Source organism: Mytilus californianus, unplaced genomic scaffold (genome assembly GCF_021869535.1).
Source record: "Mytilus californianus isolate M0D057914Y unplaced genomic scaffold, xbMytCali1.0.p SCAF_4, whole genome shotgun sequence".
In the NCBI taxonomy this organism is placed as follows: domain Eukaryota; kingdom Metazoa; phylum Mollusca; class Bivalvia; order Mytilida; family Mytilidae; genus Mytilus; species Mytilus californianus.
In genome coordinates, this window is record NW_026262690.1 from 115,615,546 (window position 1) to 115,642,578 (window position 27,033).

Below are 27,033 nucleotides of genomic sequence, written 5' to 3' on the forward strand. Positions count from 1 at the left end.
AACAGTTTACTCTTTATTAAATTGAAAGAATAAAACTGCAATGTTTCACTGATGTAATGTTTAAATTATTCCATAAAAGAATGAATTCTGAAAATGAAGCCATTGCCAAAACTTAAAAATAACCACTTGAGTGTGAAGATGAGGTCAAGGCCGAATTGCAAACTTTACAATCCCTTCAAGTTTAATCTACAGTAACATACTAGCATTTAAAGAGTTTAACCTACGAACAATAAAAGTATATTTTACTGAGCCGTAATTCAGAGTAAACATATCAATCAAAAATATACTTTTACACATACAAATATAAAAAATATATCAGGCACTGAAATAAGATTGTCACGTTTCACAACATCATGGATTTTCTTTGAAGTAGATCATTATATTTAACATATAATAAAAAAATATAAAGAAATTAAAATACTGAAGACATGATTTGTTCAACAAAAGTCTGCTACACCATCACATAGCAGAGGGAAGGTTCGTCTGGAGACAGCATACACATAAAATAGCTAACAAGTTACACAAACAGACATTGGTTCTGTGCTTTTTAAAAGCAAATAACAAAACACATTACATATAATAATACAGTAGCTTCACACATAAGTAAAACATTTCACAACATTGTGAATTTGTCTCGTACAACATTTTTCTTTAGAAAATTTTAAATAATCCAAGGAAAGCAGCAGGCAGACTACTTCAAAGTTCAAACAGTTAAATAATCTATTTAAACACAATAATTATTGAGTATTTATAAAGATAAAAAAAAATTTCCAAATGTGTATATGTACTTTGTTAGGAATAATAATTTTGAAATTACTAAATAATTAGAACCTGTTGGGCAACATCTACTTGTACCAGGAATACATGCGTAGCTTTGAAGTTTAAAATGATCAGTGTAAGGAGTTTTTTACTTTATACTATTACCTTTATGTCCAATTATTGTTTTCAAATATTTCTTTTTTTAGCAGTTTATATGATAGAATAAAACATAATTCAAAAATCTGTTTGTCTTCTTTTTTTTAAATTTCCTGTTCTCCGCACAAAAAAACTATTGCAGGGCAAGCCATTGGTATATGATAAAAATCATAATGATAGTATGTATAACTTCCTGATAATAACTTGGAATAAGGTATTGGACACATACAATTGCAGTACAAGCATAGGGCTTTGCATAGCAACATTCCCTGAATTATTCTTCATATTAATACATCAGATATCATTCTGTGCTACTGTATGTTGACCGTTTGAGTGATAACGGATAAGCTTGAAAATAAGGCTACAGAAACTAATTTTCAGTTCTTTGGATTTCAGGGAAACAAATAGTCAAATATTAACAATATTTGACTATTTGTTTCCCTAATATTAAAATTTATATTGATTTTCTATTTCCTATGTTGAAAATAGTTAAAGGAGAGCAGATGGAGGGTTTGTAATTCTAGACATAAATTTCAAATTAAGCATTATTAGATTTTAGTCTGAAGTGAATTACAGGAGTGGACAGGAAAACAATACGAAACTTTGGTTCATTGGACTTTTAAAATCTACATTAGTATAGCATTTACCATATGAAATCATATCACAATACAAAATGGCACCTGCTTGTTGGTTTACTGACATTTTTGTCATATACAGTATATTTGTAAATTGAAATTTTATACATATCCTTTACAATTATAGAAATATTAGATTATCTATATTTTCATATTTACAGTAGTTCAAATTCAACAGCAACAATATAAATAAAACAAAAGAGAACAATTATCAATGTCTTTCCAGCAGACGTGATTATGACTGAATTTTTTATTTCAAGTCTGTTGGAAAATCAAATTACATGTACATGTTACAAATTTACAAGGAACACTAGAATCTCACTGTCATATAACATACCTTAGATTGGTTTATTGATTGTTGCCTACTCAACCTGCAGTGGCAATCAGTGGCAATCAGTGGCAATCATTTCATTATGATTGAGAGCCCATTAATAACGTATACAATAAGTAATAAAATTGAGAATGGGGAATATGTCAAAGAGACAACAACCCAACCAAAGAGCAGACAACAGCCGAAAGCCACCAATGGGTAGTCTGCAAATAGGTAAATTAGTGTGCAGGGCAAAAATTTTGACCCTCTAGAAAAAGGAAGCATGTTGAATTGGGGCAGAAATTTTGCCTTGCATCAGGCCATTTATACATATCCCAATTGTTTTATTAACCATGTATAAATGCAATCTTATGATTGGTCAAATACCCAGTCATATATCTGGTTAACACTGAGGAATTTTAGTATCATTCATTATCTATTGGGGTATACTGGGATATTTCATGGTTTTAAAATCCCATATTTGCAGAGGTAGGAGGGGTGTGTCATTTCAAATTCCAGAAAAAATAAAACATTCTTTCCCAGATCCTAAAATGATTAAATTCCCAAGTCCCTATAAGTGTTAATCCCAAACTCCCGTGAAAATAAAGGCACAATCCCGAATTCCCGCAGAAATAAAAGGCCAAATCCAGATGTCCTGAAAAAAGTGCAGATATGAAAAAAAAAAAAAAAAAAAAAACTCAGCAAAGCTAGCAGGCTTATAATTTATACAATTCATCAGTTTGGCTTGAACTTAAACAGTTGGAAATTTAAATCTATCACAAAAAAAGAAGGGCATTGAAAAAAAAACCTAGCAAATGCCATCTATGCCTGGAGTAACAAAAAACCTTAACATATATTGTAACATACAATTTTAACAGTTTATAATCAGTAAATTTACAAAAAATGACTGCATCAACAAAATTTAAATGTTAACACGGAAACGTAAATAACTTGAAGTCTTTTTCAATTCAGTGCCATTATCACATGGATGAAATTGGAATGTTTAAATTAATATATATGTATCATAAAATATTATTTTAAAATAAATATAGATGAAAGACAACTGGTTTATATCAATATAGATGCCATCTGAATGGTAAGGAAATAATGTCATTGCTAGCTACCCAGTACCTTACCCAAATGCTTATCAAATGACTAGAATATAGTTGACAAGACGAATGTGACATACCCTCAGTTGACAGTTTTTCTTATATAAACTTCCAGAACAATCACGTTTTATTAATATGTGGAAATAAATAACAGATTGTACTTATCGATACACATGCCCTTCAAGATAATCATCCTGTTTCTAATGCATTTTATACCTCATTATGATAACTTTGACTAAAGTTTATCAATATGACATCATTGATAACTCAGGGTCAAATATATTTGGTATCACAAAGCTGTTGGCAATGTGGTTTGGCTTGATATAACATCATAGTAACACTATTACGTAGAATACCCTACTGAAAAATAATAAACATAACAGATTTTACACAATAAATTTAACAAACTACCAATTCAAAAAGTAAAAGTATTGCAAGATGAGCTGACATTGGTCTATATCCTGTTACTCCAAAACTCAAAATAATGGACTAAAACTAATGGCATTGACTTTTTTTTCTATATTACCCTGTATATAAATCTGTTTCCCAGATTGATTATATGTTTTGTACAAATAGTACACACATTAAAACTGAACTTTGGTTTTGAAATTAATACAATGCAATATATTAACTCCCAGAGGACCCAGATCCTAAGTGAGAAATTACATGCATTATGTAAACAAAATAAGAATATCCACCAATTTGTCATGCCTGTTCAATGAGCGTTTTTAAAGATGGCTAATTTCCTCTTCCAATCAAGAATCTTCCAGACCAGGAAACAAATGAGTAAGTATGAAGTAGGCTAAATCTTTATTTCCCCAGTATGAGGTGTGTGATGTCAACAATGAGATATAACTGTTGGTAAAATTGCCAAGTCTAATCTGGTAATCTATTCTGTACTCCAAGTCTGTAAAAATTAAACAAATAAAGTGACTTAATGCTGTGTTTTAACAGATTGTTTTCTATTCCTGATTGTGATATTTTGACTGAGTTTGAATTCGATAGACAGGTGATGCCTGCACACATATCAGGTGATGTCCATGCACCAGGTCTCGATTCTTTAGGAGTTCATGCCATTCCCTTAGTTTTTGTTTGTTACCTTGATTTGAATGTCAATTATGAATGTTAAATGTTTCAGAAAACAGAGCTGTTTTATCAGTTTACTTATTTACTGTACAAGTTATAAAAAAAATATGGCAACTAGGACCAAATGATAGAACAATCATTTATACAACCAGAAATCAATATGTGTAGTGATGATGTATCTGAACAGACTTTTTTTAAATGCATAACAGTAGCAGGGAAAAACATTTTATGAGACTGACTGAATTAAGAGTCAACACAGGGTTAGTTCATTAATACATGAGCATCATGATGGTTGCCACATATGAAGCAGGATCGGCTTACCCTTCCGGAGCACCTGAGATCACCCCACATTTTTGTTGGGGTTCGTATTGCTCAGGTTTAATTTTCTATATTGAGTTTTGTATACTGTTAGTCTTTTGATTGTTTTTCGTTTCTTGCCATAGCATTGTCAGTTTATTTTCAACTAGTGAGTTTGAATATCTTTGATATCTTTCATCTATCTTTTACAATATTTTTCGGAATTTTAAACTTTGAAATAAATTATCTTTAATTTCAATTAAGAATGTTAAAAGCATTATGACTTTCTTCAGATAAAAAATTATTTCTACTAATAAATAATTTCCAAAATAAACATTTGCTATTTTACCATTGCTTTCTATTAATAACTCATTAATTTTTAGAATTATCAGTCACCACCTTTAATAAAGTTGATTAAACCATCATTACTATAATTGACAATCTAATTGATTACAAGACCTAGTGGCAAAAGTAATATTGGGACATTGGCGTACAACATATCTATTCTGTAAACATCGGAATGCTATAATGTCAAATATAACAGAAATTTATGACTAAACAAGAATGTGTCTATAGTACACAGATTGTCCATAGTACACGGATGCCCCACTCGCACTATCATTTTCTATGTTCAGTGGACCGTGAAATTGGGGTAAAAACTCTAATTTGGCATCAAAATTAGAAAGATCATATCATAGGGAACATGTGTACTAAGTTTCAAGTTGATTGGACTTCAACTTCATCAAAAACTACCTTGACCAAAAACTTTAAACTGAAGCGGGACAGACGGACGGACGAACCGAGGCACAGACCAAAAAACATAATGCCCATGGGTGGGGCATAAAAAAATGTTTAGTATACATCCATTAGACAGAAACCCAATAAGACAAAATATCAACAGGTCAGGTTTATCATATTCAATAACAGACAAGCGTGTATACAATACTTGAGTTCTGAAATTGTTCTTTTTCTGTATCCAATTTCAATTTACAGACAAAAGTCATGTAACAACGTTAGAATTCTATGCAATGTTAGGGTCAATACCATGACGTCTGCATGAAAACATCAATTTATGAAAATAGAAAATGTGTGGTCCAATTTTTTAAGCTGAAATCTATTTAAATTATTCCAATATCTTAATTCGCCTGTGTCAAAAACTAGGCAAGTGCATAGAAAAAATTCATGCGATATGACTTTTTGAATCTTTACATTGAAACCTAAGCTGTCCTGGAACTCTCCTATATATGAAGCTCAATAATCTATAAGTAAAGACAAGTTGTGAATAAATTCAAGAGACTACATAAAATCTGCTTCCCTTAAAGGGGCACTAGCAACGAGATATGAAAAAAATTAGAATATGATTTCGTTTGGTTCAATCACTAATAAAAGTGAAATGATGAAATAATAATTCGTATTTAGCAGCCAATTTGGTTCAATTTTGTCAAAATAAGCAAAGAAATATCGCTGATGAATTATTCACTTGCAAGTGAATAATTCGACCCCATTATATCTGTATTCATGTGACCTTCAATTTAACGCATTAGATAGATTGGTCACGCATGCATAAGTCTTGTTCAGCCATTAAAAGTAAAAGTATGTCAACATTGAAAGTGAAACAAAGGTGAATCATTTTGTTGACTAATTCGATCCACAAAAAAATCATTCTTATACAGGTGAAAACGTTAATCAACTTATTTTTTAACATATAACATGAAATCAAAAAGACCTATAAAAATCCAAATGCACGAGGTCGCTAGGCTTATTATAAATATGTTTATAGATATAAGAAGATGTGGTATGAGTGCCAATGAGACAACTCTCCATCCAAGTCAAAATTTATAAAAGTAAACCATTATCACAGTACGGTCTTCAACACGGAGCCTTGGCTCACACCGAACAGCAAGCTATAAAGGGCCCCAAAAAATTACTAGTGTAAAACCATTCAAACGGGAAAACCAACGGTCTAATCTATATAAAAAACGAGAAACCAGAAACACTTATGAACCACATCAACAAACGACAACTACTGAACATCAGATTCCTGACTTAGGACAGGTGCAAACAAATGCAGCGGGTTTAAACGTTTTAATGGTACCAAACCTTCACCCTTTTTTCCGAAACAATAGTGTAACATCACAACATAGAAAGACACACTATAAAATATCAACTGAAATAGCTTAACTCAATCAAAGGACATATAAACACCATTGAACATACACTGAACAAATAAATTTGACCTATGACACAATGTAAATACAAAATGAAGAGCATGGAGGACCCAAAATTATATGTTTATATCGTGTTATGGGACCATCGGCAGTATTCGAAGGTCATCTCGATAGTTATTTAGTTAATTAGATGGTGTCTAGACTAATATACACACGAAATTCTTATATATATTATCGTGTACATGCATTGTTAACTGTTAATTTCAGACTTATTGTAATTTGGATATACATTTTAATATGTTATAAATCAAATATGAGAATTTGAGTAAAATCGGTGAACATGGATTTGACAGCTAGTGCCCCTTTAAGGAACAAACAAATATTTAAGATAAACTAAATGTACTAGTTATTTTACCTGTTTGTTCTGCTTGCTCTAGTGGCAGTACTGTCATGGAAACACTTCTGGATTGTTTGTCAAATGTCAATTCAATTTCCTCTCCTTCTTTCTCCATTTTCTCTAAATTTTTCAGTTCTGCACTCATTTGATCTTTGATTTCCTTCTTTTTGAACAAATGACCAACTATAATCAAAAATATAAACCGATTATAATTTATATTTGACAAATTCTGTTATCAGAGGTCAAGGTTTATCAAAATAAATATTAATGTCAGATACTGTGGATTATTATTCGTTAGATGCCAATTTTCATGGATTTCGTTGGTACAAGGTAACCACAAATTTAAATGTTCCACAAATTACATATGTTCTATGGGAATATATGCAGATTTTGGCCAAATAACAAGCTTTTTAAAAGACTTATAAATTGAGAGCATATAAATAAAGGAACTTGAAAAGCTAAAAAAACATAAGGGTCTGTGTGCTTGTTTTCAAGATATAAGCCATTGAAAATTTGGCTGGAAATGATTCTCACTAGATTTTTCATACATTTAACATTTGCACGTTTTTCTTTCAAAAACTATGAAATAATAACAAGAATTTTATAAGATTTTCAAATATGGCTTTTTAATTAGTTATCAAAGGTACCAGGCTTATAATTTAATACGCCAGACGCGCGTTTCGTCTACATAAGACTCATCAGGGACACTCAAATCAAAATCGTTATTAAGCCAAACAAGTAAAAAGTTGAAGAGCATTGAGGACCCAAAATTCCAAAAAGTTGTGCCAAATTTAAACTATATGTAATAAAAATATGAAAAGAAAAGTAGGAGTTGGCGGGCAGTTATTCTATGCAAAAAAGAGGCAAAAGTCTGCATTAAACATAAATGTAGCTCCACAAGCAATTCTGCTATAAAATAATTCATGCTTATCATGCATATTTTATGCAATTCATTTCTAGAAACAAATGAAAAAAAAAATTATTCTTTTATGAGTTTTCACACACATTCCGAAAGTGAATCATTTATTTATTTTGATGTAGTTTACTGTCCATGGTCAACCAACTATTTGATTTTTAGAAAAAATAACTTTCAAAAAGACAAAATGAAATATTAGACTGTTGACTCAGAAATATGTGCAATGGGTATGTAATTTTGATAGTATTATGCAAATGTTGAGATTATATACAAAACTTTCGAACAATAAGGGAGTTCACTAAGCCAAATAATCTTTATGAAAATGAGACATGCCTAGCATACACAATGTGAATGACTTAGGATAAGTGGTTTCCTATAAACTGACCTTATCATAAACTTTAATATGTAAACTCGGGAAAATTTTCTAGGTCAAACGACTATGACTGAGGCAGTGGGGGCAAATAATCTCGATGAAAATGAAATGTGCCAAGGCTTATACAACTGCATACCAAATATCAAATACTTACCATTAGTGGTTCCCCATAAACTGACCTCATCAAAATTTTAGCAAATTGTGGACAATGCTCGTGAAAGCTCACCAAGTCTCGCCTATGTGGCTTTTTTGAGACAAGACAAAGACTAGAATAAATGTATGCATAGGAAAAGTGAGACATGAAAACTTAACAAATAAAATGCCATGCACCAATACCAAGCATATACTAACTAAAAGAGAATCTAGGTTGCCTAGAAGGAGAAATATCAGCACTTCCCGTCACCTCAGGATCTGCTCCATTCATGCTGGTACCGTCTGCTTTATCACCTTTCTCAGTCAGTTTTTCCATGGATCCTGATCTTGATCCTGATTCAAAAGCTGCATAAGCTTTGGTTTTCATGGTTTGGTATGGCACTTTATTGGTTGCATCATATTTATGTATAGGTAAAGGCATCACAGTGGTATAATGCTTCAATATCAATGGTTCTATTCTGTAAGCCTGTAAAAATCAATGGAACATCAATATCAATGGTTCCATTCTGTAAGCCTGTAAAAATCAATGAAAAAATCTTCCATATGGAATATAATATATAGCTTTAGTGTATTTCAAAGTTCTAAAACCCCTGCATGTAATTATTCTATGCAAAAGAGAGGCAAGAGATACCAAAGGGACATTCAAACTCACAAGTTGAAAATAAACTGACAACGCCATGACAAAAAAAGAAAAAGACCAAAAGACAAACAACAGTATACATAATACAACATAGAAAACTAAAGACTGAGCAACACAAACCCCATCAAAAACCGGGGTGATCTCAGAAGCTCAGGAAGGGTAAGCATATCCTGCTCCACATGTGGCAACCGTAATATGCGGAAATGCCAGAGATTTTTAATAATGAAAAATACTCAATTACTTAAATTTCTTTTCCCAGCAGAAAGGGCCTCATTAATACTTTTATCGTCATGTGGTACATTGTAGGAAAATATAAAATTTATTTGTACAAATTTAGAAAAAGGAAGAAAAGCCGTGCTTGCCATACTTTGCTCCAATTTGGTAGTCTGAACAAATAAATTTTATATTTTCTAAAAATTTATGACATTGTTCATATTCTGCAATTCAAAAATTTTTTGATTAAACAAATACTCGTTTACTTCCCAACCGTTGAATTTGTTTATGAATGAAATAAACATAACCTATTCGCAGACTGCGAAAAGGACCGTATTTAAACTGTGATGTCACCATGAGCAGGATACCAGGAGACCTGTGTTATCTGTACACCTATATTTGTATAGTATAAAGGTTGATTGCAGGATAAAATATGATCTACTGTGCCTTTCCATGTTGGAATAAATCCTCGTAAAGCTAAGTACTTACTACAGGATCATAGGGATGATAGAGGTTAAACAGACGTTTACAGACAGACTGTGGTAAAATATGATCTATGGTTCCTTTAGGTGTTGGTCTAACTCCTCGTAAAGCTAAGAACACAGCCAGCGGGGATCCAACACAAAACAAATTCTCAACCTACAAAACATTGAAAGTATAAGAATGTTATTTTTAAATAATACATAAAATACATAATAGTGGATAGAAGGAAATATCCTAAATATTGGACAGCACAACAGGCCATACAAACCACCATTACAGGACTCCTCATAACATGCCATGGATCTTTTGAATATTAAAGATGGTTGTGTCGCATATGATTTGATTTGCTTCACATCCAATGGAAAATATTACATGCATATTCAGGTCGATTACATGTAAAATTCATTTCCATATAACATATGATCAACCTTTTTAATTACCCATAAAGCCGCAAAACATTTTTTTAGATCTGTAACAGCCCTCATCATATCCTTAAGAAAACCAAAGTTTCATAATTTCTGGTTTTATCCAATCACTTACTGCAAATTCAGAAATTATTGGGAGGTTTTTATTAATGCGAATAATGCGACTGGGTGAGTATCGCAATAATAAGAACTCACATTCTGATATCTGATAAATATATCTGTACGAAGATTTTCCTGTGATCGCAATAATTAATCTCGTATTTTGGTCCATTCTTCATAAATCGCAATAATAAATGCACGCAATTATAATAATGTCTGAATTTACAGTAATATATAATATATACGTTTAAAAAGCTGTATAAATACCAGGACACATTTTTGTTCTGTTGGCAAAATCTTTCTATGAGAACAGAGAAACTTAACCTTTGACTTTTTTATTATTTGTTTCTTTTCCGTTTGTCTCTTTTACTAGAAAGGAATACATTCTTTATAATCTTACATGAAATTTTAATGCTGAATTTGCAGAATTCTGTTTGTCATGAACACCAGTCAACAGTGTCTCCAACTCAATCACTCTGTAAATAAATATTATAACCAGATATAAAAATAAAATTTAAGTAAAAACAGATAGAGAGCACAGGTAATTGGACTTTTCTAAGTCTGTTTGATTTCATGATATAGGTGAAAAATATATGTTTATTCATTGTATTTAAAATTGAGAATGGAAATGGGGAATATGTCAAAGAGACAACAACCCGACCAAAGAGCAGACAACAGCCAAAGGCCACCAATGGGTCTTCAATGCAGCGAAAAAATCCAGCACCCAAAAACATACTAGACTAACAAAGGCCAGAGGCTTCTGACTTGGGACAGGCGCAAAAATGTGGCGGGGTTAAACATGTTTTGTGAGATCTCAACCCTCCCCCTACACCTCTAGCCAATGTAGAATAAAGAAACACATAGCAATACGCACAGTAAAACTCAGTTTAAAGGAAGTCCGAGTCCGATGTCAGAATAGGTAACAAAAGAAACTAAGCAAAATGACAATGATACATAAATGAACAAAGGACTACTAGCAGTTACTGACATGCAAGCTCCAGACCTCAATTTGACTGATTGAAAGATTATGTCTTCATCATATGAAAATCAAGTACAATCCCTCCCGTTAGGGGTTTAGTATCATACCATCATAAATTATATGAGAACATAACCCGTATCATGCCAACAACTGGTTTTAGAATAAATGTGTTTATTTCCGATGCAAAGACCCTATGAGTGAATCAATATTAATGCCAAAATATGCAATCCTTAATGACTTGACAACAGTATCGTAACTATATCCTTTCCGAATAAGTCTGTTTAAAGGTTTGGTTAGCTTTTGAGGTGAATGCCGATATTTTTGCCTGTATAACAATGATTTTTTGTGGATTGAATCAGTCAATGAAATGGTTCATCCTTGTTTCACTTTCTTTATTGACATTATTACTTTAACGATCTGAACATGCCTAGTACATGCATAACTCATCTTTAGCTAAGGTGTTAAACTGAAGGTGACATGGATACGGATTGAACATGTTGAATGAGGTTGATTATTGACTTGAGAGTCAATAATACACCAGCAATGTTTTTGAACTTATTTTGACAAATTTGGTCCAAACTGACTGCTTGTAACAAAATATTATTTCAAAATTCCACTTTTAATAGTACTTGAAACAAAAAGAATCGTAATTTACCGGTAATGTTTTTTGTCAAAATCGTAGCTAATGCCCCTTTAATCTGAGAATGTACTAATTTCATACTATCATATTTCTGTGTTCAGTTAACCATGAAATCAGGACCAAAACCTTAATTTGATGTATAATTTAAAAAGTTCACATCATAAGTAAAATGTGTACTAAGTTTCAAGATGATGTGACTACAACTTCATGGTAAACTTCCTTAACCAAAATCTTTAACCTGGTATTGGACATACTGAGTGACGGAGAGACACATAGACCAGAAAGCATGATGCCCCTTTCTACAGCATACAAGGCATACAAATATTGAATTATAAAAGCATAATGGTAAAAAAAGTAATCATGGTGTGATTAATTTTCATTAATTCTTCCTGTAGACTCTATAGCTAAATGTACATGCATAAATGAGACAGTACAATTGAATATAATTTCAAATGGAAAACATGGAACTAACAAACCTTTTCTTGGCTTCATTCAACTCATTCAACAGTTCATCTGATCCCTGTGCTTGTTCCTTTTCTTCATCCTGTAATCCAAGTAGATAATTTCTCACATATCTTTTAAGTTAAAAGCATAAATTAAAGGAACCTAGTACAATATATTCTCCAAATCTATCAAAGATGCACATCCTTACATAGTTTGCAGTACTGTGGATTTATTCATTTTTTAGGGCTCCAATTTCATTGATTGAGGAAAAATTAAATTTTCTCAATAGCATAGATAATTTTCAGTTTGTTGAACATTTATATTCATCGTTCACCTTTACCGACAAAATTAACAAAAACTGGTATCCCACGAATAATATTGAATCCACAGTATTTGGAAAAACATCATTTCTAAAAAAAACCTGATCCGATTTTAGAATTTTCATAAAATTTTTTACAGTTATCTAAAATTACCTCTAATAGCAAAGTTTCTGCAAGCAGTGCCAATTCACACTTGGTGAAATCAAATAAATTTTAAGTGAAAAAAATAAACTGGTTTCCATCACAAAAGTCTGCATTTCGATTTTTGATTTTTCTTCAGTGTTTATCATTAACAAAGTACAGCTTGTAAGGTGATTTGGAAAAAGACAAAAATTCAATAGATGATTTTGTGATAAAAATGTTCACAGTAACAGGCAAATAAACAATCAACGAATTAGTTGTAATGTACCTTTTCCTGTAGTGGGCTTGGTTGGATGGCTTCCTGACTCTGTCAAATGGAGAACCCATTAAATTTATGGATTTGATTTCTTAAATCTGTAGATTTACTTAGTAGTTGAAAACATGCGTTTTATACCTTTTTACAATGGGGGGAAATAGAAAATTGACAATCTAATGTTCCGTACAATTAACAGCACTTTGTATGATATTAGATGCAAATGAAGTGACAGTTCTGGAAAACTTAATTTTGAATAAACCTGTATGTCTAGTATAGAAAAAAAAACCTCATCAAAGATACCAGATTTAAAATTTGTTACCCAAATCAAAATGTTAAGAGACCAAATCAAATGCTAATTTGAAGATTATTTCTAGCCAGAATTCTGAAAAGTAATGCCAAATATGACTAAGACCATCAATTCCTGGGGGTAGAAAACCTTATTGTTTGAAATAATTCAATATTTTATAATTTTTTTTTTACAGAAAATGATAATATTAATGACATTTAGGACAGTATATGTCAAGAAAAAAAATATGGCAAAAAAAAATCTTTTTGGCAAAAGAGATGGTAAAAACGAAAAATTCCCAAGGGGAATAATAACAAGATCATGTGTGATCAAAACATTGACATACATGTATGTAACTCTATTATTACTGTAAATTCAGAAATTATTGCGTGCATTTATTATTGGGAATTTAGTAGAAAGGACTAAAATGCGAGATTAATTATTGCGATTTCAGAAAAATGTACATACAGTTACATGTATATGTATCAGATATAAGAATGCGAGTTCTTATTAATGCGATACTCTTTCAGTCGCATTATTCGCATTAATAAAAACCTTGCATTAATTTCTGAATTTACAGTATTAGTTTTTTCTTAATAATAATTTAAACTTACAATGACTTTGGAGACTAGCTGATCATACAGAACTATTGGGTTCCAGCCCGTCAGTATATCATATGTAATAACAGCACCTACAGTAAACAACAACATTTGGATTCATTATTTTTGTAGAGTTATTCAACTCTAAAATCTAAATTTTAAGATAAACTATAACACAAACATGTTGTTTTTGGTCTTTTGGTGTCTATAAAATGCTTTTTCATACAACATGCACCCCCTTTTTAGCCCTTGAAACTGGAGAAAAAAGTTTCTTCATACGATACATATAATAAATACAGACATTATTGAAACGACTGAACTTCAAATTCATTAAGGCATCCATTAAACAGGATTTTTTGGCAACAAATCGAAGTCAAGTCATGGTTACGAGAATATATAAAGAATTAAGCTATGAATTCTTCTTTTATTATTATTTCACCAATCTGTGCTGGTTTGCAAATAAGATGCTCAACAGGGAAGTTGTTTAATTAAAATTGAGTTTAGTGAAACTTCTACAGCAGAACTGATATTAACATTCTGTAGCTATAAATAAATGAATTTTATTCTAATTTTCGTCTGATAAAGAAAAATCTTTAAAAAAAAATTTTTGAAAACATTAATGAGTTTGTGTGAGGATCAGAGAAATGTTTAGTTAGTCAAGGCTTTCTAATTTTAAAAAAAAATTAAAATTGTGACAGAGTTGAAATAATTTGATCAAAACATCATTAAGCATTTAACATCATAGGACAGTTACTAGTATGTTGGTGAGACAGGTTCTTCTTTTCTTTATCTGTTGGCAAAGTTACCTTGTAGATAAGGGAGAGAAGAAGACTAAGTACTGTCAACCAACTAATTTTGGTAAGCGACTGATTTTTATGACTTTCTTGAGAAAAAAATTAAGCGTAACATAAATCATTGCAAATATGTAAAACTTGGGTTTTCCTTTATATAAATACATTAAGAAAATATTGACCATGTGACCTCTAAAAGGATCAGGATAACAGCATAAAAGAAATATTATGGCTTCTATTAACAAACTTCTTCAGAAACAATATCTAATAAATTTATTTCGGTTTGTGTCGGGGTATGAATTAAACTGATCATTTTATGCTGATGTAACATTAAGAATCCTTCTAGCTGTAACTAATGGAAATCATACTTTAAAACAATGTAATCATTGAAACACAATGTTATTTCTGTAATTACTTACCAAGTGAATGAGCAACGACAGATATCTTGCCTCCGCTAGGCATAAAATAGGGATTTTTACCACAAAATTTATCAAACAATTGGTTTATCTGTGTCTGTAAACTCTGAGTAATCTGAAGAGAAACAACAAGTTTTACTTTTCTTTACATATTTATTTAAATCGACTATTCTAGATTGTAGACTCCTTTTGGTATTTTGTGTAATTATTTCATTCACATGTACCCTACATCTCCTTTTAAATGTATATGTGTCAACTTCCAAATACAATATAAAAATTGTATCCATACTTTCAACAGGTAGTTTAGGATTTTGATTTTGATTTTTGGTGTTTTAACGCCACTTTTAAGCACCGCTTTTGGGCTATTTCGTGGCGGCCAGTTTTTATTGGTGGAGGAAGCCGGAGTTGCCCGGAGAAAACCACTGACCTTCAATAGTAGGTAGTTTAGGACAATAGCAGTTGTTTACATTAAGACTAAATAATTTATTTTAAAATTTGCTGCATAGGTATCCTTTAAGGGGCAGTAGCCGTCAAATTCACGTTCACCAATTAGACTCAAAATCTCATATTTTATTTATAACATACCTAAACATCTATCCAAATTATAAAAAGTCCTAAAGATTCAATTTACAATGCTTGGATTCATTATAATATATCAACTTTTTGTGTGTATTTTAGAATAGATGCCATCTAATTAATTATAGTGATGATCTCTGAAGAATTCTGAGGCCATATAACCTTATGTTAACATAAATATAAATATAAATACACAGGCAAGCACATGCAATCATATAATGATGATTTTCAAGGTCTGTGTATGTATTTGAATGATTTGTCTTCCTGGTGGCTGCCTTGTTTCATTTTTCTTTTTTAATACATAAACATGCTTATCTCATGCTTAGTCAATGGGTAGCCCATCCCAGTTAAGGATTCAATTGAAGTTTGCATAAATACTGATTTAAATGAGTTAATTATTGACTTGCAAGCAAAAAATACATCAAGTTTTTGAGCTTGTTTTGATTAAATTGAACCAAAACTCTGCTAAGAGCTAAATAGTATTTAACAATTCTGCTTTTACACATGTTTTATAACTGTGTGAAACAAAAACAGATCTGATTTTGATTTTTTGTCAGTTTTGTAGCTAATGCACCTATAACATAGCAAAAAAAAACATTTTTAATTAGGAACTTACTTTAGAGTATTTTTGCTAATCAAGACTACAAATTTTCATAACCAACAAATTGCAGAATTAACTTGGATGGAAAAATCCTAGTGAGAAGCCTAGAATTACTATGACATGAAGAGATAAATATTTACCTCAGATCAGTAAAGGGGACTTGTATAGTACAGTATATCCATGGCAATACTGTTCAGTAAATATTTACCTCAGATCTATACAGGGGACTGGTATAGTACAGTATATCCATGGCACTACTGTTCTGTAAATATTAACCCCAGATCGGTACAGGGGAAAGGTATAGTACAGTATATCCATGGCACTACTGTTTAGTAAATATTTACCTCAGATCTGTACAGGGGACTGGTATAGTACAGTATATCCATGGCACTACTGTTCAGTAAAAATTTACCTCAGATCAGTATAGGGGACTGGTATAGTACAGTATATCCATGGCAATACTGTTCAGTAAATATTTACCTCAGATCGGTACAGGGGACTGGTATAGTACAGTATATCCATGGCAATACTGTTCAGTAAATATTTACCTCAGATCGGTATAGGGGACTGGTATAGTACAGTATATCCATGGCACTACTGTTCAGAAAATATTTACCTCAGATCGGTACAAGGGACTGGTATAGTACAGTATATCCATGGCAATACTGTTTAGTAAATATTTACCTCTGATCTGCACAGGGGACTGGTATAGTACAGTATATCCATGGCACTACTTTTCAGTAAATATTTACCTCAGATCGGTACAGGGGACTGGTAAAGTACAGTATATCCATTGCACAACTGTTCAGAATAGATCTAAATCCTAGTGAGTACCCTAGAATTACTATGACATGAAGAGATAAATATTTACCTCAGATCGGTAAAGGGGACTGGTATAGTACAGTATATCCATGGCACTACTGTTCAGTATAGATCTAAATCCCAACATTTTGTTTGGTGTAATGGAATCTACTGTATCTGTTAATAAAACATATCATCTTTATATGAACTGATAAACATATCATACATGTATTTAGGACATATATTTTGCTGAATTTTATTAAAATTTCTTTTCTCTCTTTTTTTTGGCATTACATTTATCATAAACTTCAATTTATTCAGGACTCTAAAAAACAGTAATGGTAAAACTCACCACATGTGCTTTTAATCTAAAAAAAATTGTGACTTGTAGTCTCTCATATCCTTGCCATTTGATGTTTAGTGGATATTTGTCTCATTGACAATCATTCCACATCTCCTTAATTGTAAATTTTAAACTTGCTGCCTTAAACCGTAATTGTTTGTAAGAAGAAAAGACACCCCACACAATAAATTATTTTAACTTAATAGACTTTGCTCTTACTGCTCAATGTTGTGTGCTTACACAGCAAACACATTTTTTTTTTACTTTTGTTTGATCTTGCAAGTTTTCAAACCCATGAACAAGCACCACAAAGGAGTACACACAACTATGAAACCATAAACATGTTTAGGGGCCAGCTGAAAGCCAGCCTCCGGGTGTGGGATTTTCTGTTGAAGACCCATTGGTGGCCTTCGGCAGTTTTCTGCTCTTTGGTCGGGTTGTTGTCTCTTTGACACATTCCCCATTTCCATTCTCAATTTTAACACCAAGCATGAAATCCTTTGCTTACCTCCATCTAAAATCAAACTTGACCGCCATTCTACAGGTAAAAATTCTGCTCTTTTATTATCACAATCAAGCTGAGGAAAGGTTTTGTTCTTTATACTGACACACTTCTCTCTCAATCTATAAATAGTCAAAATAAAGCAAAAAATAAAGTAGTACTATATATAAATAAGAACAAGGAGTATCACACTTTTGCCATTGTTATTAATATCAGCACTGGATTCCTTAGTCCCATAAAATCAGCCAAAACCTGAAATAATTCACTGTTAAATTTAAGCTTTGGTAGTATACATGAAGTGAATGAAAGTGTTATATTTTTCATATTTTATAATTAAGGCTTTGAATTAACCATAATACACTTTCATTTAATATAAAACCTTGTCTACAATTTAGTTTAGATCTATTTTATGGGAAACTGTTGTTGTATTGATCGTTTTTCAAATAAAATTGCAAATCCCTCATTATTTTTCTTAGTATCTTATTTTTCAAAATCTTTCTCTTGAAGTACAAAAGTTGAAGCAAAGGAGTCAGCAATGGTCAACTCAATGGTTAATTATTTTAACTAGATGTGTCAGAACCACACGAATCCCCCCCCCCCCCCCTTCACTAAAAAAGAAATTTGAGAATGAAAGCTGTACAACTGTTATTTTCATGAAATTTTCAAAGTCCAAAGCCCTAATTTCAGCACAAATCAGTGGAGCAGAACCAGACGTAAACTCAATTGGTAACTCATTATAGTAGACTCACATACTAAAAATCAGCTCGATATGTGAAGTCCTATAAAAAAAAGTCTGTATAACTGCTATTTTCATTATTTTTTCAAAGTCCAAAGCCCTTAATTTCGATGAAAATCAGCGGAGCAGAACCCAACAAAAATTTGATCTGTAACTCATCATAGTAGACTCACATACTAAAAATCAGCTCAATATGTGATGGCTTTTAGATAAAAAAAAGTCTGTATAAGTGTTTGTTGCGGAATGAGAGAATGACGGAATGACAGACAAGGGCAAAACTATATGGCCCCAACAACTTTGTTGCGGGGCCATAAAAAAACATCTATCATAGGTGAATATTCCTGTTAAACAGTTTCATTGTAGATGGCAACTAAATCAAATACTGCAAATATAATTTCATAGCAATTCCAGTGAGAGAAAACAAAATCTTCTCTATGGCCTACCCCTATATTTTAAAGCATAAAGTAAAGAAATAATGGTCTTAATAAGATATGAAATTTTAAATTTTTCCAAAAAAATTTTAAGGAGAAGATATTTACTCTATACAGCTCTTGACTATACTACCGGTGTCCATCTTTTGACCAATACCATGAACAACAAATATTAAATGTGTGATATCAGATGGCTTGTCGTCCATTACAGCTTCATACCTGTAACCCCTCTGTAGTCGAGAGCCAGCTAAAACATAAATAAACAACATTAATCAAATATCGCAAATAATGCCTTACACTGAAAAAGAGAAGGCTAAAAACTAAAATGAAACTAACTTGATTTCATACTACAGTCCAACCTGTGTCTAAAGCTTACCCTTGTGATTTAAGAAAATTGATGTTAAAATAAAATGCTCCGCTGGGGCGCAGCTTGATACGACCGCAGAGGTCGAACCCTGAACAGTTGGGGCAATTATGGACACAACATTCAAGCTTGATACAGCGCTGAATTTGGATTGTAATTAAATATTTGACACAGCATAGGTTTCTGACACAGAATGAAAGTGTTCTAAGAACTTAAAAAAATTTAATTTACCTATTCAAACCATATCATTATTATTTGCTTTTATATATAAATCAGAAATAACCAATTTAAAATGGAAAATTTTAAAGAAAAAAAAGGAAAAAAAAATCCCCCCCTAATTTTTTGAACCCCCTTATGATTCATCACCCCCAAACTCAATCCCAGCCTTCCCTTTGTGGTATGGTACTTTGCAGTACAATTTCAGAGAGATCCATAGACTTGAACCCAAGTTATTGTCTGGAAACTAGAAAAATGCTTGTTTTTTTGCCCCTTTTTGGCCCCAAATTCCTAAACGTTCAGGGCAATTACCCCCAAACTCAAACCCAGCTTTCCCTTTGTGATATGGAACCTTGCAATACAATTTCATAAAGATCCATACACTTACACACAAGTTATTGTCCTGAAACTAGAAAAATGCTTGTTTTTTTGCCCTTTTATGGCCCCTAAATACTAAAATTTTGAGGGAATTACCCCCAAAATCAATCCCAGCCTTCCCTTTGTGGTATGGTACCTTGCAGTACAATTTCAGAGAGATCCATACACTTGAACACAAGTTATTGTCTGGAAACTAGAAAAATGCTTATTTTTGGCCCCTTATTCCTAAAATATTTGGGCAATTACCCCCAAACTCAATTCAAGCTTTCCCTTTGTGATATGGAACCTTGTAGTACAATTTCATGAAGATCCATACATTAACACACAAGTTTTTGTCATGAAACTAGAAAAAGGTTTGTTTTTTGCCCCTTTTTGGCCCCTAATTCCTAAAATTTGGAGTCAATTACCCCCAACATCAATCCCAGTATTCCCTTTGTGATATGGAACCTTGTGATACAATGTCAGAGAGATTCATAGACTTACACACAAGTTATTGTCATGAAACTAGAAAAATGCTTGTTTTTTGCCCCTTTTTGGCCCCTAATTCATAAAATTTGGAGGCAATTACCCCCAAAATCAATCCCAGCATTCCCTTTGGGATATGGAACCTTGTGGTACAATGTCAGAGAGATCCATACACTTACACACAAGTTATGTCTGGAAGTTACAAAAATGCTTATTTTTGGCCCCTAATTCCTTAACTGTTGGTACCATAACCCCCAAAATCAATCCCCACCTTCCTTTTGTGGTATCGAACCTTATGGTAAAATTTCATTGAGATTCATTCACTTAAACTAAAGTTAGAGTGCGAAAACTAATGTGTATTCGGACGATGACGCTGGACGACGCCAACGTCATACCAATATACGACCACAAAAATTTGTTTGCGGTCATATAAAAAGGGAACCTATTTGAGGTTTAAAATGTCTAGGTATTACAACAGAGGGACAAGAAGAGTGTGACCTGACAAGACAAGTGTTTGCTAAATAGAGGTGACCTTCATAGCAGGTAAGACTGAATTAAATTGCAAAATCCTATTTTTTGCATAAGAATACAATACTATAAATTCAGAAATTATTGCCATGTTTTTATTATTGCGAAAAATGTGACAGGGTTGTAATCACAATGATTAAAATTTGCATTTTGGATTTTTTCATATGAATGAAGCAGGATTTTTCTCAGTATCGCAAAAATAATAATCGCATTTTGGTCTAAAATTACAAAATCACAATAATAATTGCATAAAATTGAGAATGGAAATGGGGAATGTGTCAAAGAGACAACCACCCGACCACAGAGCAGACAACAGCCGAAGGCCACCAATGGGTCTTCAATGCAGCGAGAAACTCCCGCACCCAGAGGCGTCCTTCAGCTGGCCCCTAAACAAATATGTATACTAGTTCAGTGATAATGGACGTTATACTAAACTCCAAATTATACACAAGAAACTAAAATTAAAAATGATACAAGAGTAACAAAGGCCAGAGGCTCCTGACTTGGGACAGGCTCAAAAATGTGGCGGGGTTAAACATGTTTTTTGAGATCTCAACCCTCCCCCTATACCTCTAGCCAATGTAGAAAAAACAAACGTACAACCGTACGCACAGTAAAACTCAGTTTAAGAGAAGTCCGTAATTTCTGAATTTACAGTACACTGCAAAATAGTATCCTATCTTTTCTACATAAAAAAATATTCTGGAAAGAAAGCAAATATTTTTGCAATTTAACTTATTACATGTAGTTATTAAAACAATCATCAATCTCTGTTTGGTGTATGACAATATGATTTTTAAAGGTTAGTCTATTTTGAGCTTGTTTAAAGTAACTGCAAGCATTTTTATACATGTATCACTAATCATAAACCTGTGTTTTTGTTCTATTTTACTGATCAATGTTATAGAGTTATATTCTTTTTCTAAAGTGATTTTACAGTACATTCTTCTATATATCTATATTCTTTCACTTACCACAATAAAAAGGGGGAAAGGTGAGTGATACAAAACTAGTTTAACCCTTCTACATTCCCAATGTTAAAAGTCAGAAGCCTTATCAGTTGTTGTCAATGACAACAACAAAAAGAAACAGTAAGATATAAAGTACAAAAATGAAGTAAGACAACCGCTGATGAATATGTGGCTGGGTCAATTTCAAATAAATTAATAGTCATTTGGTAAGGAGCTGTTTACCATCAGCAAGATCGGAACAATATATGAAACCCTATTCTCAATAGCTATATATATATATACTAGACTTTGATTTTTTTTTACAATACTTAGATCTATAATAAGACAATGTGCCACCAATGGTATTTTCAATCTCAGTATAAAAATTATGACTACATGCATACATTGTGTGCATTGTCTTAATGGCTGAGGAATCAATAATATTGTAAGATACACATTGTTAACTTTGTTAATTTCTTTTGAAATGAGTGCATTATAACGTATCTAGTTACCTCTCTGCAAGCCAAGCTTATTCCCAACTGCTCTAGCAAATTTAGAGGACATTGACTCACTATACAGGTGAACATCATTAGGCCCATTCCATTCCACATAAAACCATTCAAATTTTAAAAGAAGTAAAACTGAAAATAATAAAGTTACAATATTAAACAATTTTTCAAAACTATTTAAAAAGAAATGATCACTGAATGTCTTATTAAGCATTCCTGATGACGGTAAATCCAGAAAAGTGCTTCGACACATGAAATTTATAAAGTGTTGTTTTCATATTTCACTAAAAGAAAACAGCCTCCATGGTCCCATAGAATTGTGCTGGCCTGTATCAAACTAAGACGACAGTCTTCTACAGAGCAACCAGTATTTAGCGGTAAGAACAAAGACAGGTTGGCTGAATCAATACATGTAATTTGTCTGGGTAGGATGACATGTCTTCCTACAGACTGTTACCTTTCACATTAAAAATCTGGCTCAAAGTGTAGGTCTAGTAAAAATATGGGTATACTTATATCTGTTTAAGATGCCATCATCCTGAATATGCAAATAATACCAGTACTAGTAAAATTTTACTAAATTAAGACTATTTTTATATCACGGACTTTTGACTGCAGAGAATAAAATTTTTCGACAGGTTACCTACTCTTTGGTAGGACATTCTGTTACTTGATCAAGTAATATCAACTAAAAGAAGTAAAATCAAGCTTACAATCGGTGCAATTTGGAGGGAAATTAATTGTTTTCCGATGATTTTGTCATGCATAGAAAATATAAAACAGTTAAATTTTTTCCCAAAGGATTGCAAGTCTGATTTTACTTCTTTTTTACTTGCTCTTACATGTACTTGCCCGAGTACCAGAATGTCCTACCACAGATCAGGCAACCTACCACAGCGAGGCAACCTATGAAAAAATGTTATTCTCTATAGTAAAAAGTTGGAAATATGAATAGTCTGTTATAATCTACAAAACAATGTTGTTCTCTTTAATAAGATGATTAACTTCATCAGTGTACATATATTAAGATTCAATGTAAATGTACATGTAAATACATGTACCACATAATGTAAGATATCATTGTTGAATTCATACTGTTAGTACTGTAAATTCAGAAATTATTGTGAGGTTTTTATTAATGAAAATAATGCGATTTGGTGAGTATCGCAATAATAAAGATTTGTATTCTGAAATCTGATGCATATATCTGTATGGAGATTTTTCTGAAATCGCATTAGTTAATCTCGCATTTTTGTTAATTTCTCAAAAATCGCAATAATAAATGCACGCAATAATTTCTGACTTTACAGTATTAAACTTAGTTGTGCCACATCAAAAAGAAACACTACATTACATATTGAAGACATGTGCAGTTGACAACCCATTATTGTTTTAAATAAGCAATAAGTAGTATGCATGGTTTTCACTTTTCATTTGTTAGAAATGTCAAGTAAAGTGTACCTGGTTTTTTTCCTTTTAATGGAGATGGCACAAACTCATCCAACCTACGACCAAGAAACTTGGATATATGTTCTGCTTCTAATTGCTGACTATAACCTTCCTCTAGAGGTTGCCAATCCTGGTCATAAAACCAAAGACCGCGTGTAATTTCAGATTCATCTCCTGTGAAACAGAAAATCACATGTTCAGGTTAAATTTTAGTTCACAAAATTAAGTAATTGTGCTAAAACTAAAGTAGCAACTCTCTCGGACAGCATTGGTCTTTGTTTTGTTTGTCCTATTTAGGCTCTATTGGTTTTGATTTTTTTGGCATTCCAAACAGCATACCCTAATGAATGAATGAAGGTTATTCCAGATTCTTCAGAAAAACATGCTGTGTTCACAGAAACAGATTATTTTTTCAGGTTTTTTTTTACTATATCTCAGAATTTTTTAATGATACAACAGTTTACCTTGTAATTATAATTATTCCTGTACATGGTAACTGTACTGTCTTTAACCCATGACTGAAAGTATTTTAAATTTCAGAGATACATGTAGGAGTGTACAAAATGTTCATGTAAACAACGATGAGTTAAGGGAGATGGGAAATTCATACATTCAAATGCTAGATTTTAAAATTTGTGTAAAAAGGCTGGAATTCTAAGTATTAATACATGTAGATAGAATTGAGAATGGAAACAGGGAATAAAAGTATAAAAAAGTATTGAATAATTAGTTTCTTTAACAATCTGAAAAGTAAATACATTATTTGGAAAACTTCAATTAATTTTTTTTATTAAAAGTACTTTTATATACTTTTATTTAGATAGAGTTATCTACCTTCGGAATGATTATGTTCGCCATATTGTCATCAAAGGAACTTGCATACATGGCATACAAGACACAACAATTGAATTCCTGAAGTTCAATTGTACATTTTTGTACATTCTTTTAGTAAAAATGACATATATCTCAAAATTACAGACTTTATTAGCTATAAAAGCTGTATTACTCCATATAAAATAGAGTTTTCGGGTAATATCTATTGGTTCTCATGAATATTGATCAGGTTCATATTGAGTTTTGGGGAGTTCTTGGGAAATCATTGTACCGCTAATTATATCAGGGGTTCAAATTAGTGGTGGTCTGAGGTCCGTGACCTTCCACTTTGCAATCGGACTTTCGTTTTGGTTACTAATTATGCCGACAGACCTTCGATTTGAAAGAAAATAAAAATGAACTTTGCTGACCTTTTTAACCATCAGTATCGTCATTTTTAAGCCATATTATGATTATTGAAATAGAGATAATAAAATGTTTCATCCCTGACCTTGCCCTAAGAGTGATAAAAGTTATTTTTAACCTTGTATTTCTTGGAAACACAAGGTTATAAATAGTTGAGAGAAGTCACGTGACAACATTTTCGAACAAAATGAGTCTGTTTCATTTTGGTGTCACGTCTTCCAAGAGAAAGCCTGAAGATGATGAACGGTCTTCAACCACAGGCACTTGTTTCTATCCATGGGAAGGTCGACTATCCATACATTATATAGAAGGATATTCGACCTTCCCATGGGTAGAAACAATTGCCTGTGTCTTCAAGGTATTCCTTGGGAACAAAACAAAAGAAATAAAATGAAGATCTCACTAAACACCAAAAAAAAACAATCGTGAAAAGCTGGAACGGAAATTTAAGCCCCACTGCAAATCCGATCGACCGTGGCTATATTTTGATGAATCAAGTTCAACTGGTCTAATGTCGTGTACATACTGCCAGAAGTTCCCCACCCACTCAGAAAAAGAAAGTGCACTTGTAAGGGGAACACAAAATCTTAAAATAGACCCAATAAAAATGAACAAGTGACACCCCAGCATTTATCTTGTTTAAAGCAGTGGATCCATGAAAGTGACCCAAATATTAAGTCTAATGATTAATTGTCAGACACTAAACTTGGAAAATGTATTCTCAAGCAGCAATGTAAGCCTGATCAGTTAAATAGATATAAGGTTCTATTCAACACTGCATACAGTATTGCTAAAAAAGGGAAACCCTTCAGTGACTATGAATTTATTCTTGAAATCCAAGGCAAAAATAGTGTTGATGTCAGTAAGCAGTACAAAAAATGTACTTCAATATTGAGGGTTGTAAACTGTTTATTCGCTGGATAGCTCATTACATGAGAAACGGAACATTACATGCAGTTCAAATATGATGAAACAAACTAACCTCACTCCAAAAACACATTAATGTTGTATCTTAATACATATTATATTACAATTCTTACTATTTACTTGTTTTATTTTAACCCCCCTCACTCTGAATGAAGCTTTGGAATTGTTATAATTAGTATTTAAAACTTGTTAGTTAATCCTTGTCACCAGCTTTAGTGTTTCCTTTTCTAACTAAGTCCTATAGACCATGACCATGATGACTGTTTTTTTCCAAGATTATTTTATTTAAAATAACGTTAACATGTTTTTGAATAGAAAATTAACAGATGGAATATTCATTTGATTCTTAAGTCAGCATACATGTATGTCTAAATGAACATAAAACCATACCAGACCAATAAACTGGTTTGCATGTTTTCAGTACTACATCTACTTCATAAAGGCCTCCTCTTACTGAAATAACATCATTGTCAATAATATCTTCATCTTCATCGATAGTTTGTAAGGCTCTAAAACGACATTCAATTCTTAAAGAATCATATCCGATAAAGGAATGCCATTTCTTATCACTTTTTGATTTATAAAGCCATCGGACTTCTTCTGGACGTAAATGATCTACTTCTTCATTAACAGGGAAAAGTAAATTCTTTTGTCTTGTCAGTGGGGGCGTTGAACGTGATTCGCTTACAGTGCTGAAGCAATCACTATCAGGGCTATCTTCATCGGATTCAAAAAGCGACGGATACAACCGGTCATTAGAACTTCTGCTTGAGGAAGAGTGTCTTGAGTTTGAAGAAAATATTCCATCTCCAAGAGATCCAAATTCACTCATCATGGCATATTTACTGTTATGTATTTGAAATGCGCAAGATAACGTTAGACTTCGTCAAATTAACGGATTAGCAACACAACCAGCTGATTCTGACT

The 27,033-nt window shown here is 32.2% G+C and overlaps 1 protein-coding gene across 3 annotated transcripts; it reads right to left on the reverse strand.

The window, feature by feature from the left end:
- LOC127699114 (phospholipase DDHD1-like) lies at positions 1–27,033 on the reverse strand. Of its 3 annotated transcripts, none has more exons than XM_052202855.1 (14): positions 26,497–27,033; positions 23,953–24,114; positions 22,495–22,623; positions 19,190–19,328; positions 17,921–18,036; positions 17,140–17,246; positions 15,095–15,206; positions 13,900–13,976; positions 12,315–12,382; positions 10,620–10,695; positions 9,702–9,851; positions 8,654–8,825; positions 6,936–7,100; positions 1–3,876 (listed from the first exon to the last, which is right to left on the reverse strand). In XM_052202855.1, exons 1-14 carry the CDS (start codon positions 26,939–26,941, stop codon positions 3,725–3,727), a joined length of 2,070 nt encoding a protein of 689 aa, XP_052058815.1. In that variant the 5' UTR covers positions 26,942–27,033; the 3' UTR covers positions 1–3,724. The 3 variants fall into 3 exon arrangements, 2 of the variants coding, with proteins under 2 accessions (XP_052058815.1, XP_052058814.1); XM_052202854.1 differs by having other exon boundaries at positions 8,558–8,825; XR_007981088.1 differs by having other exon boundaries at positions 3,735–3,876; positions 8,610–8,825.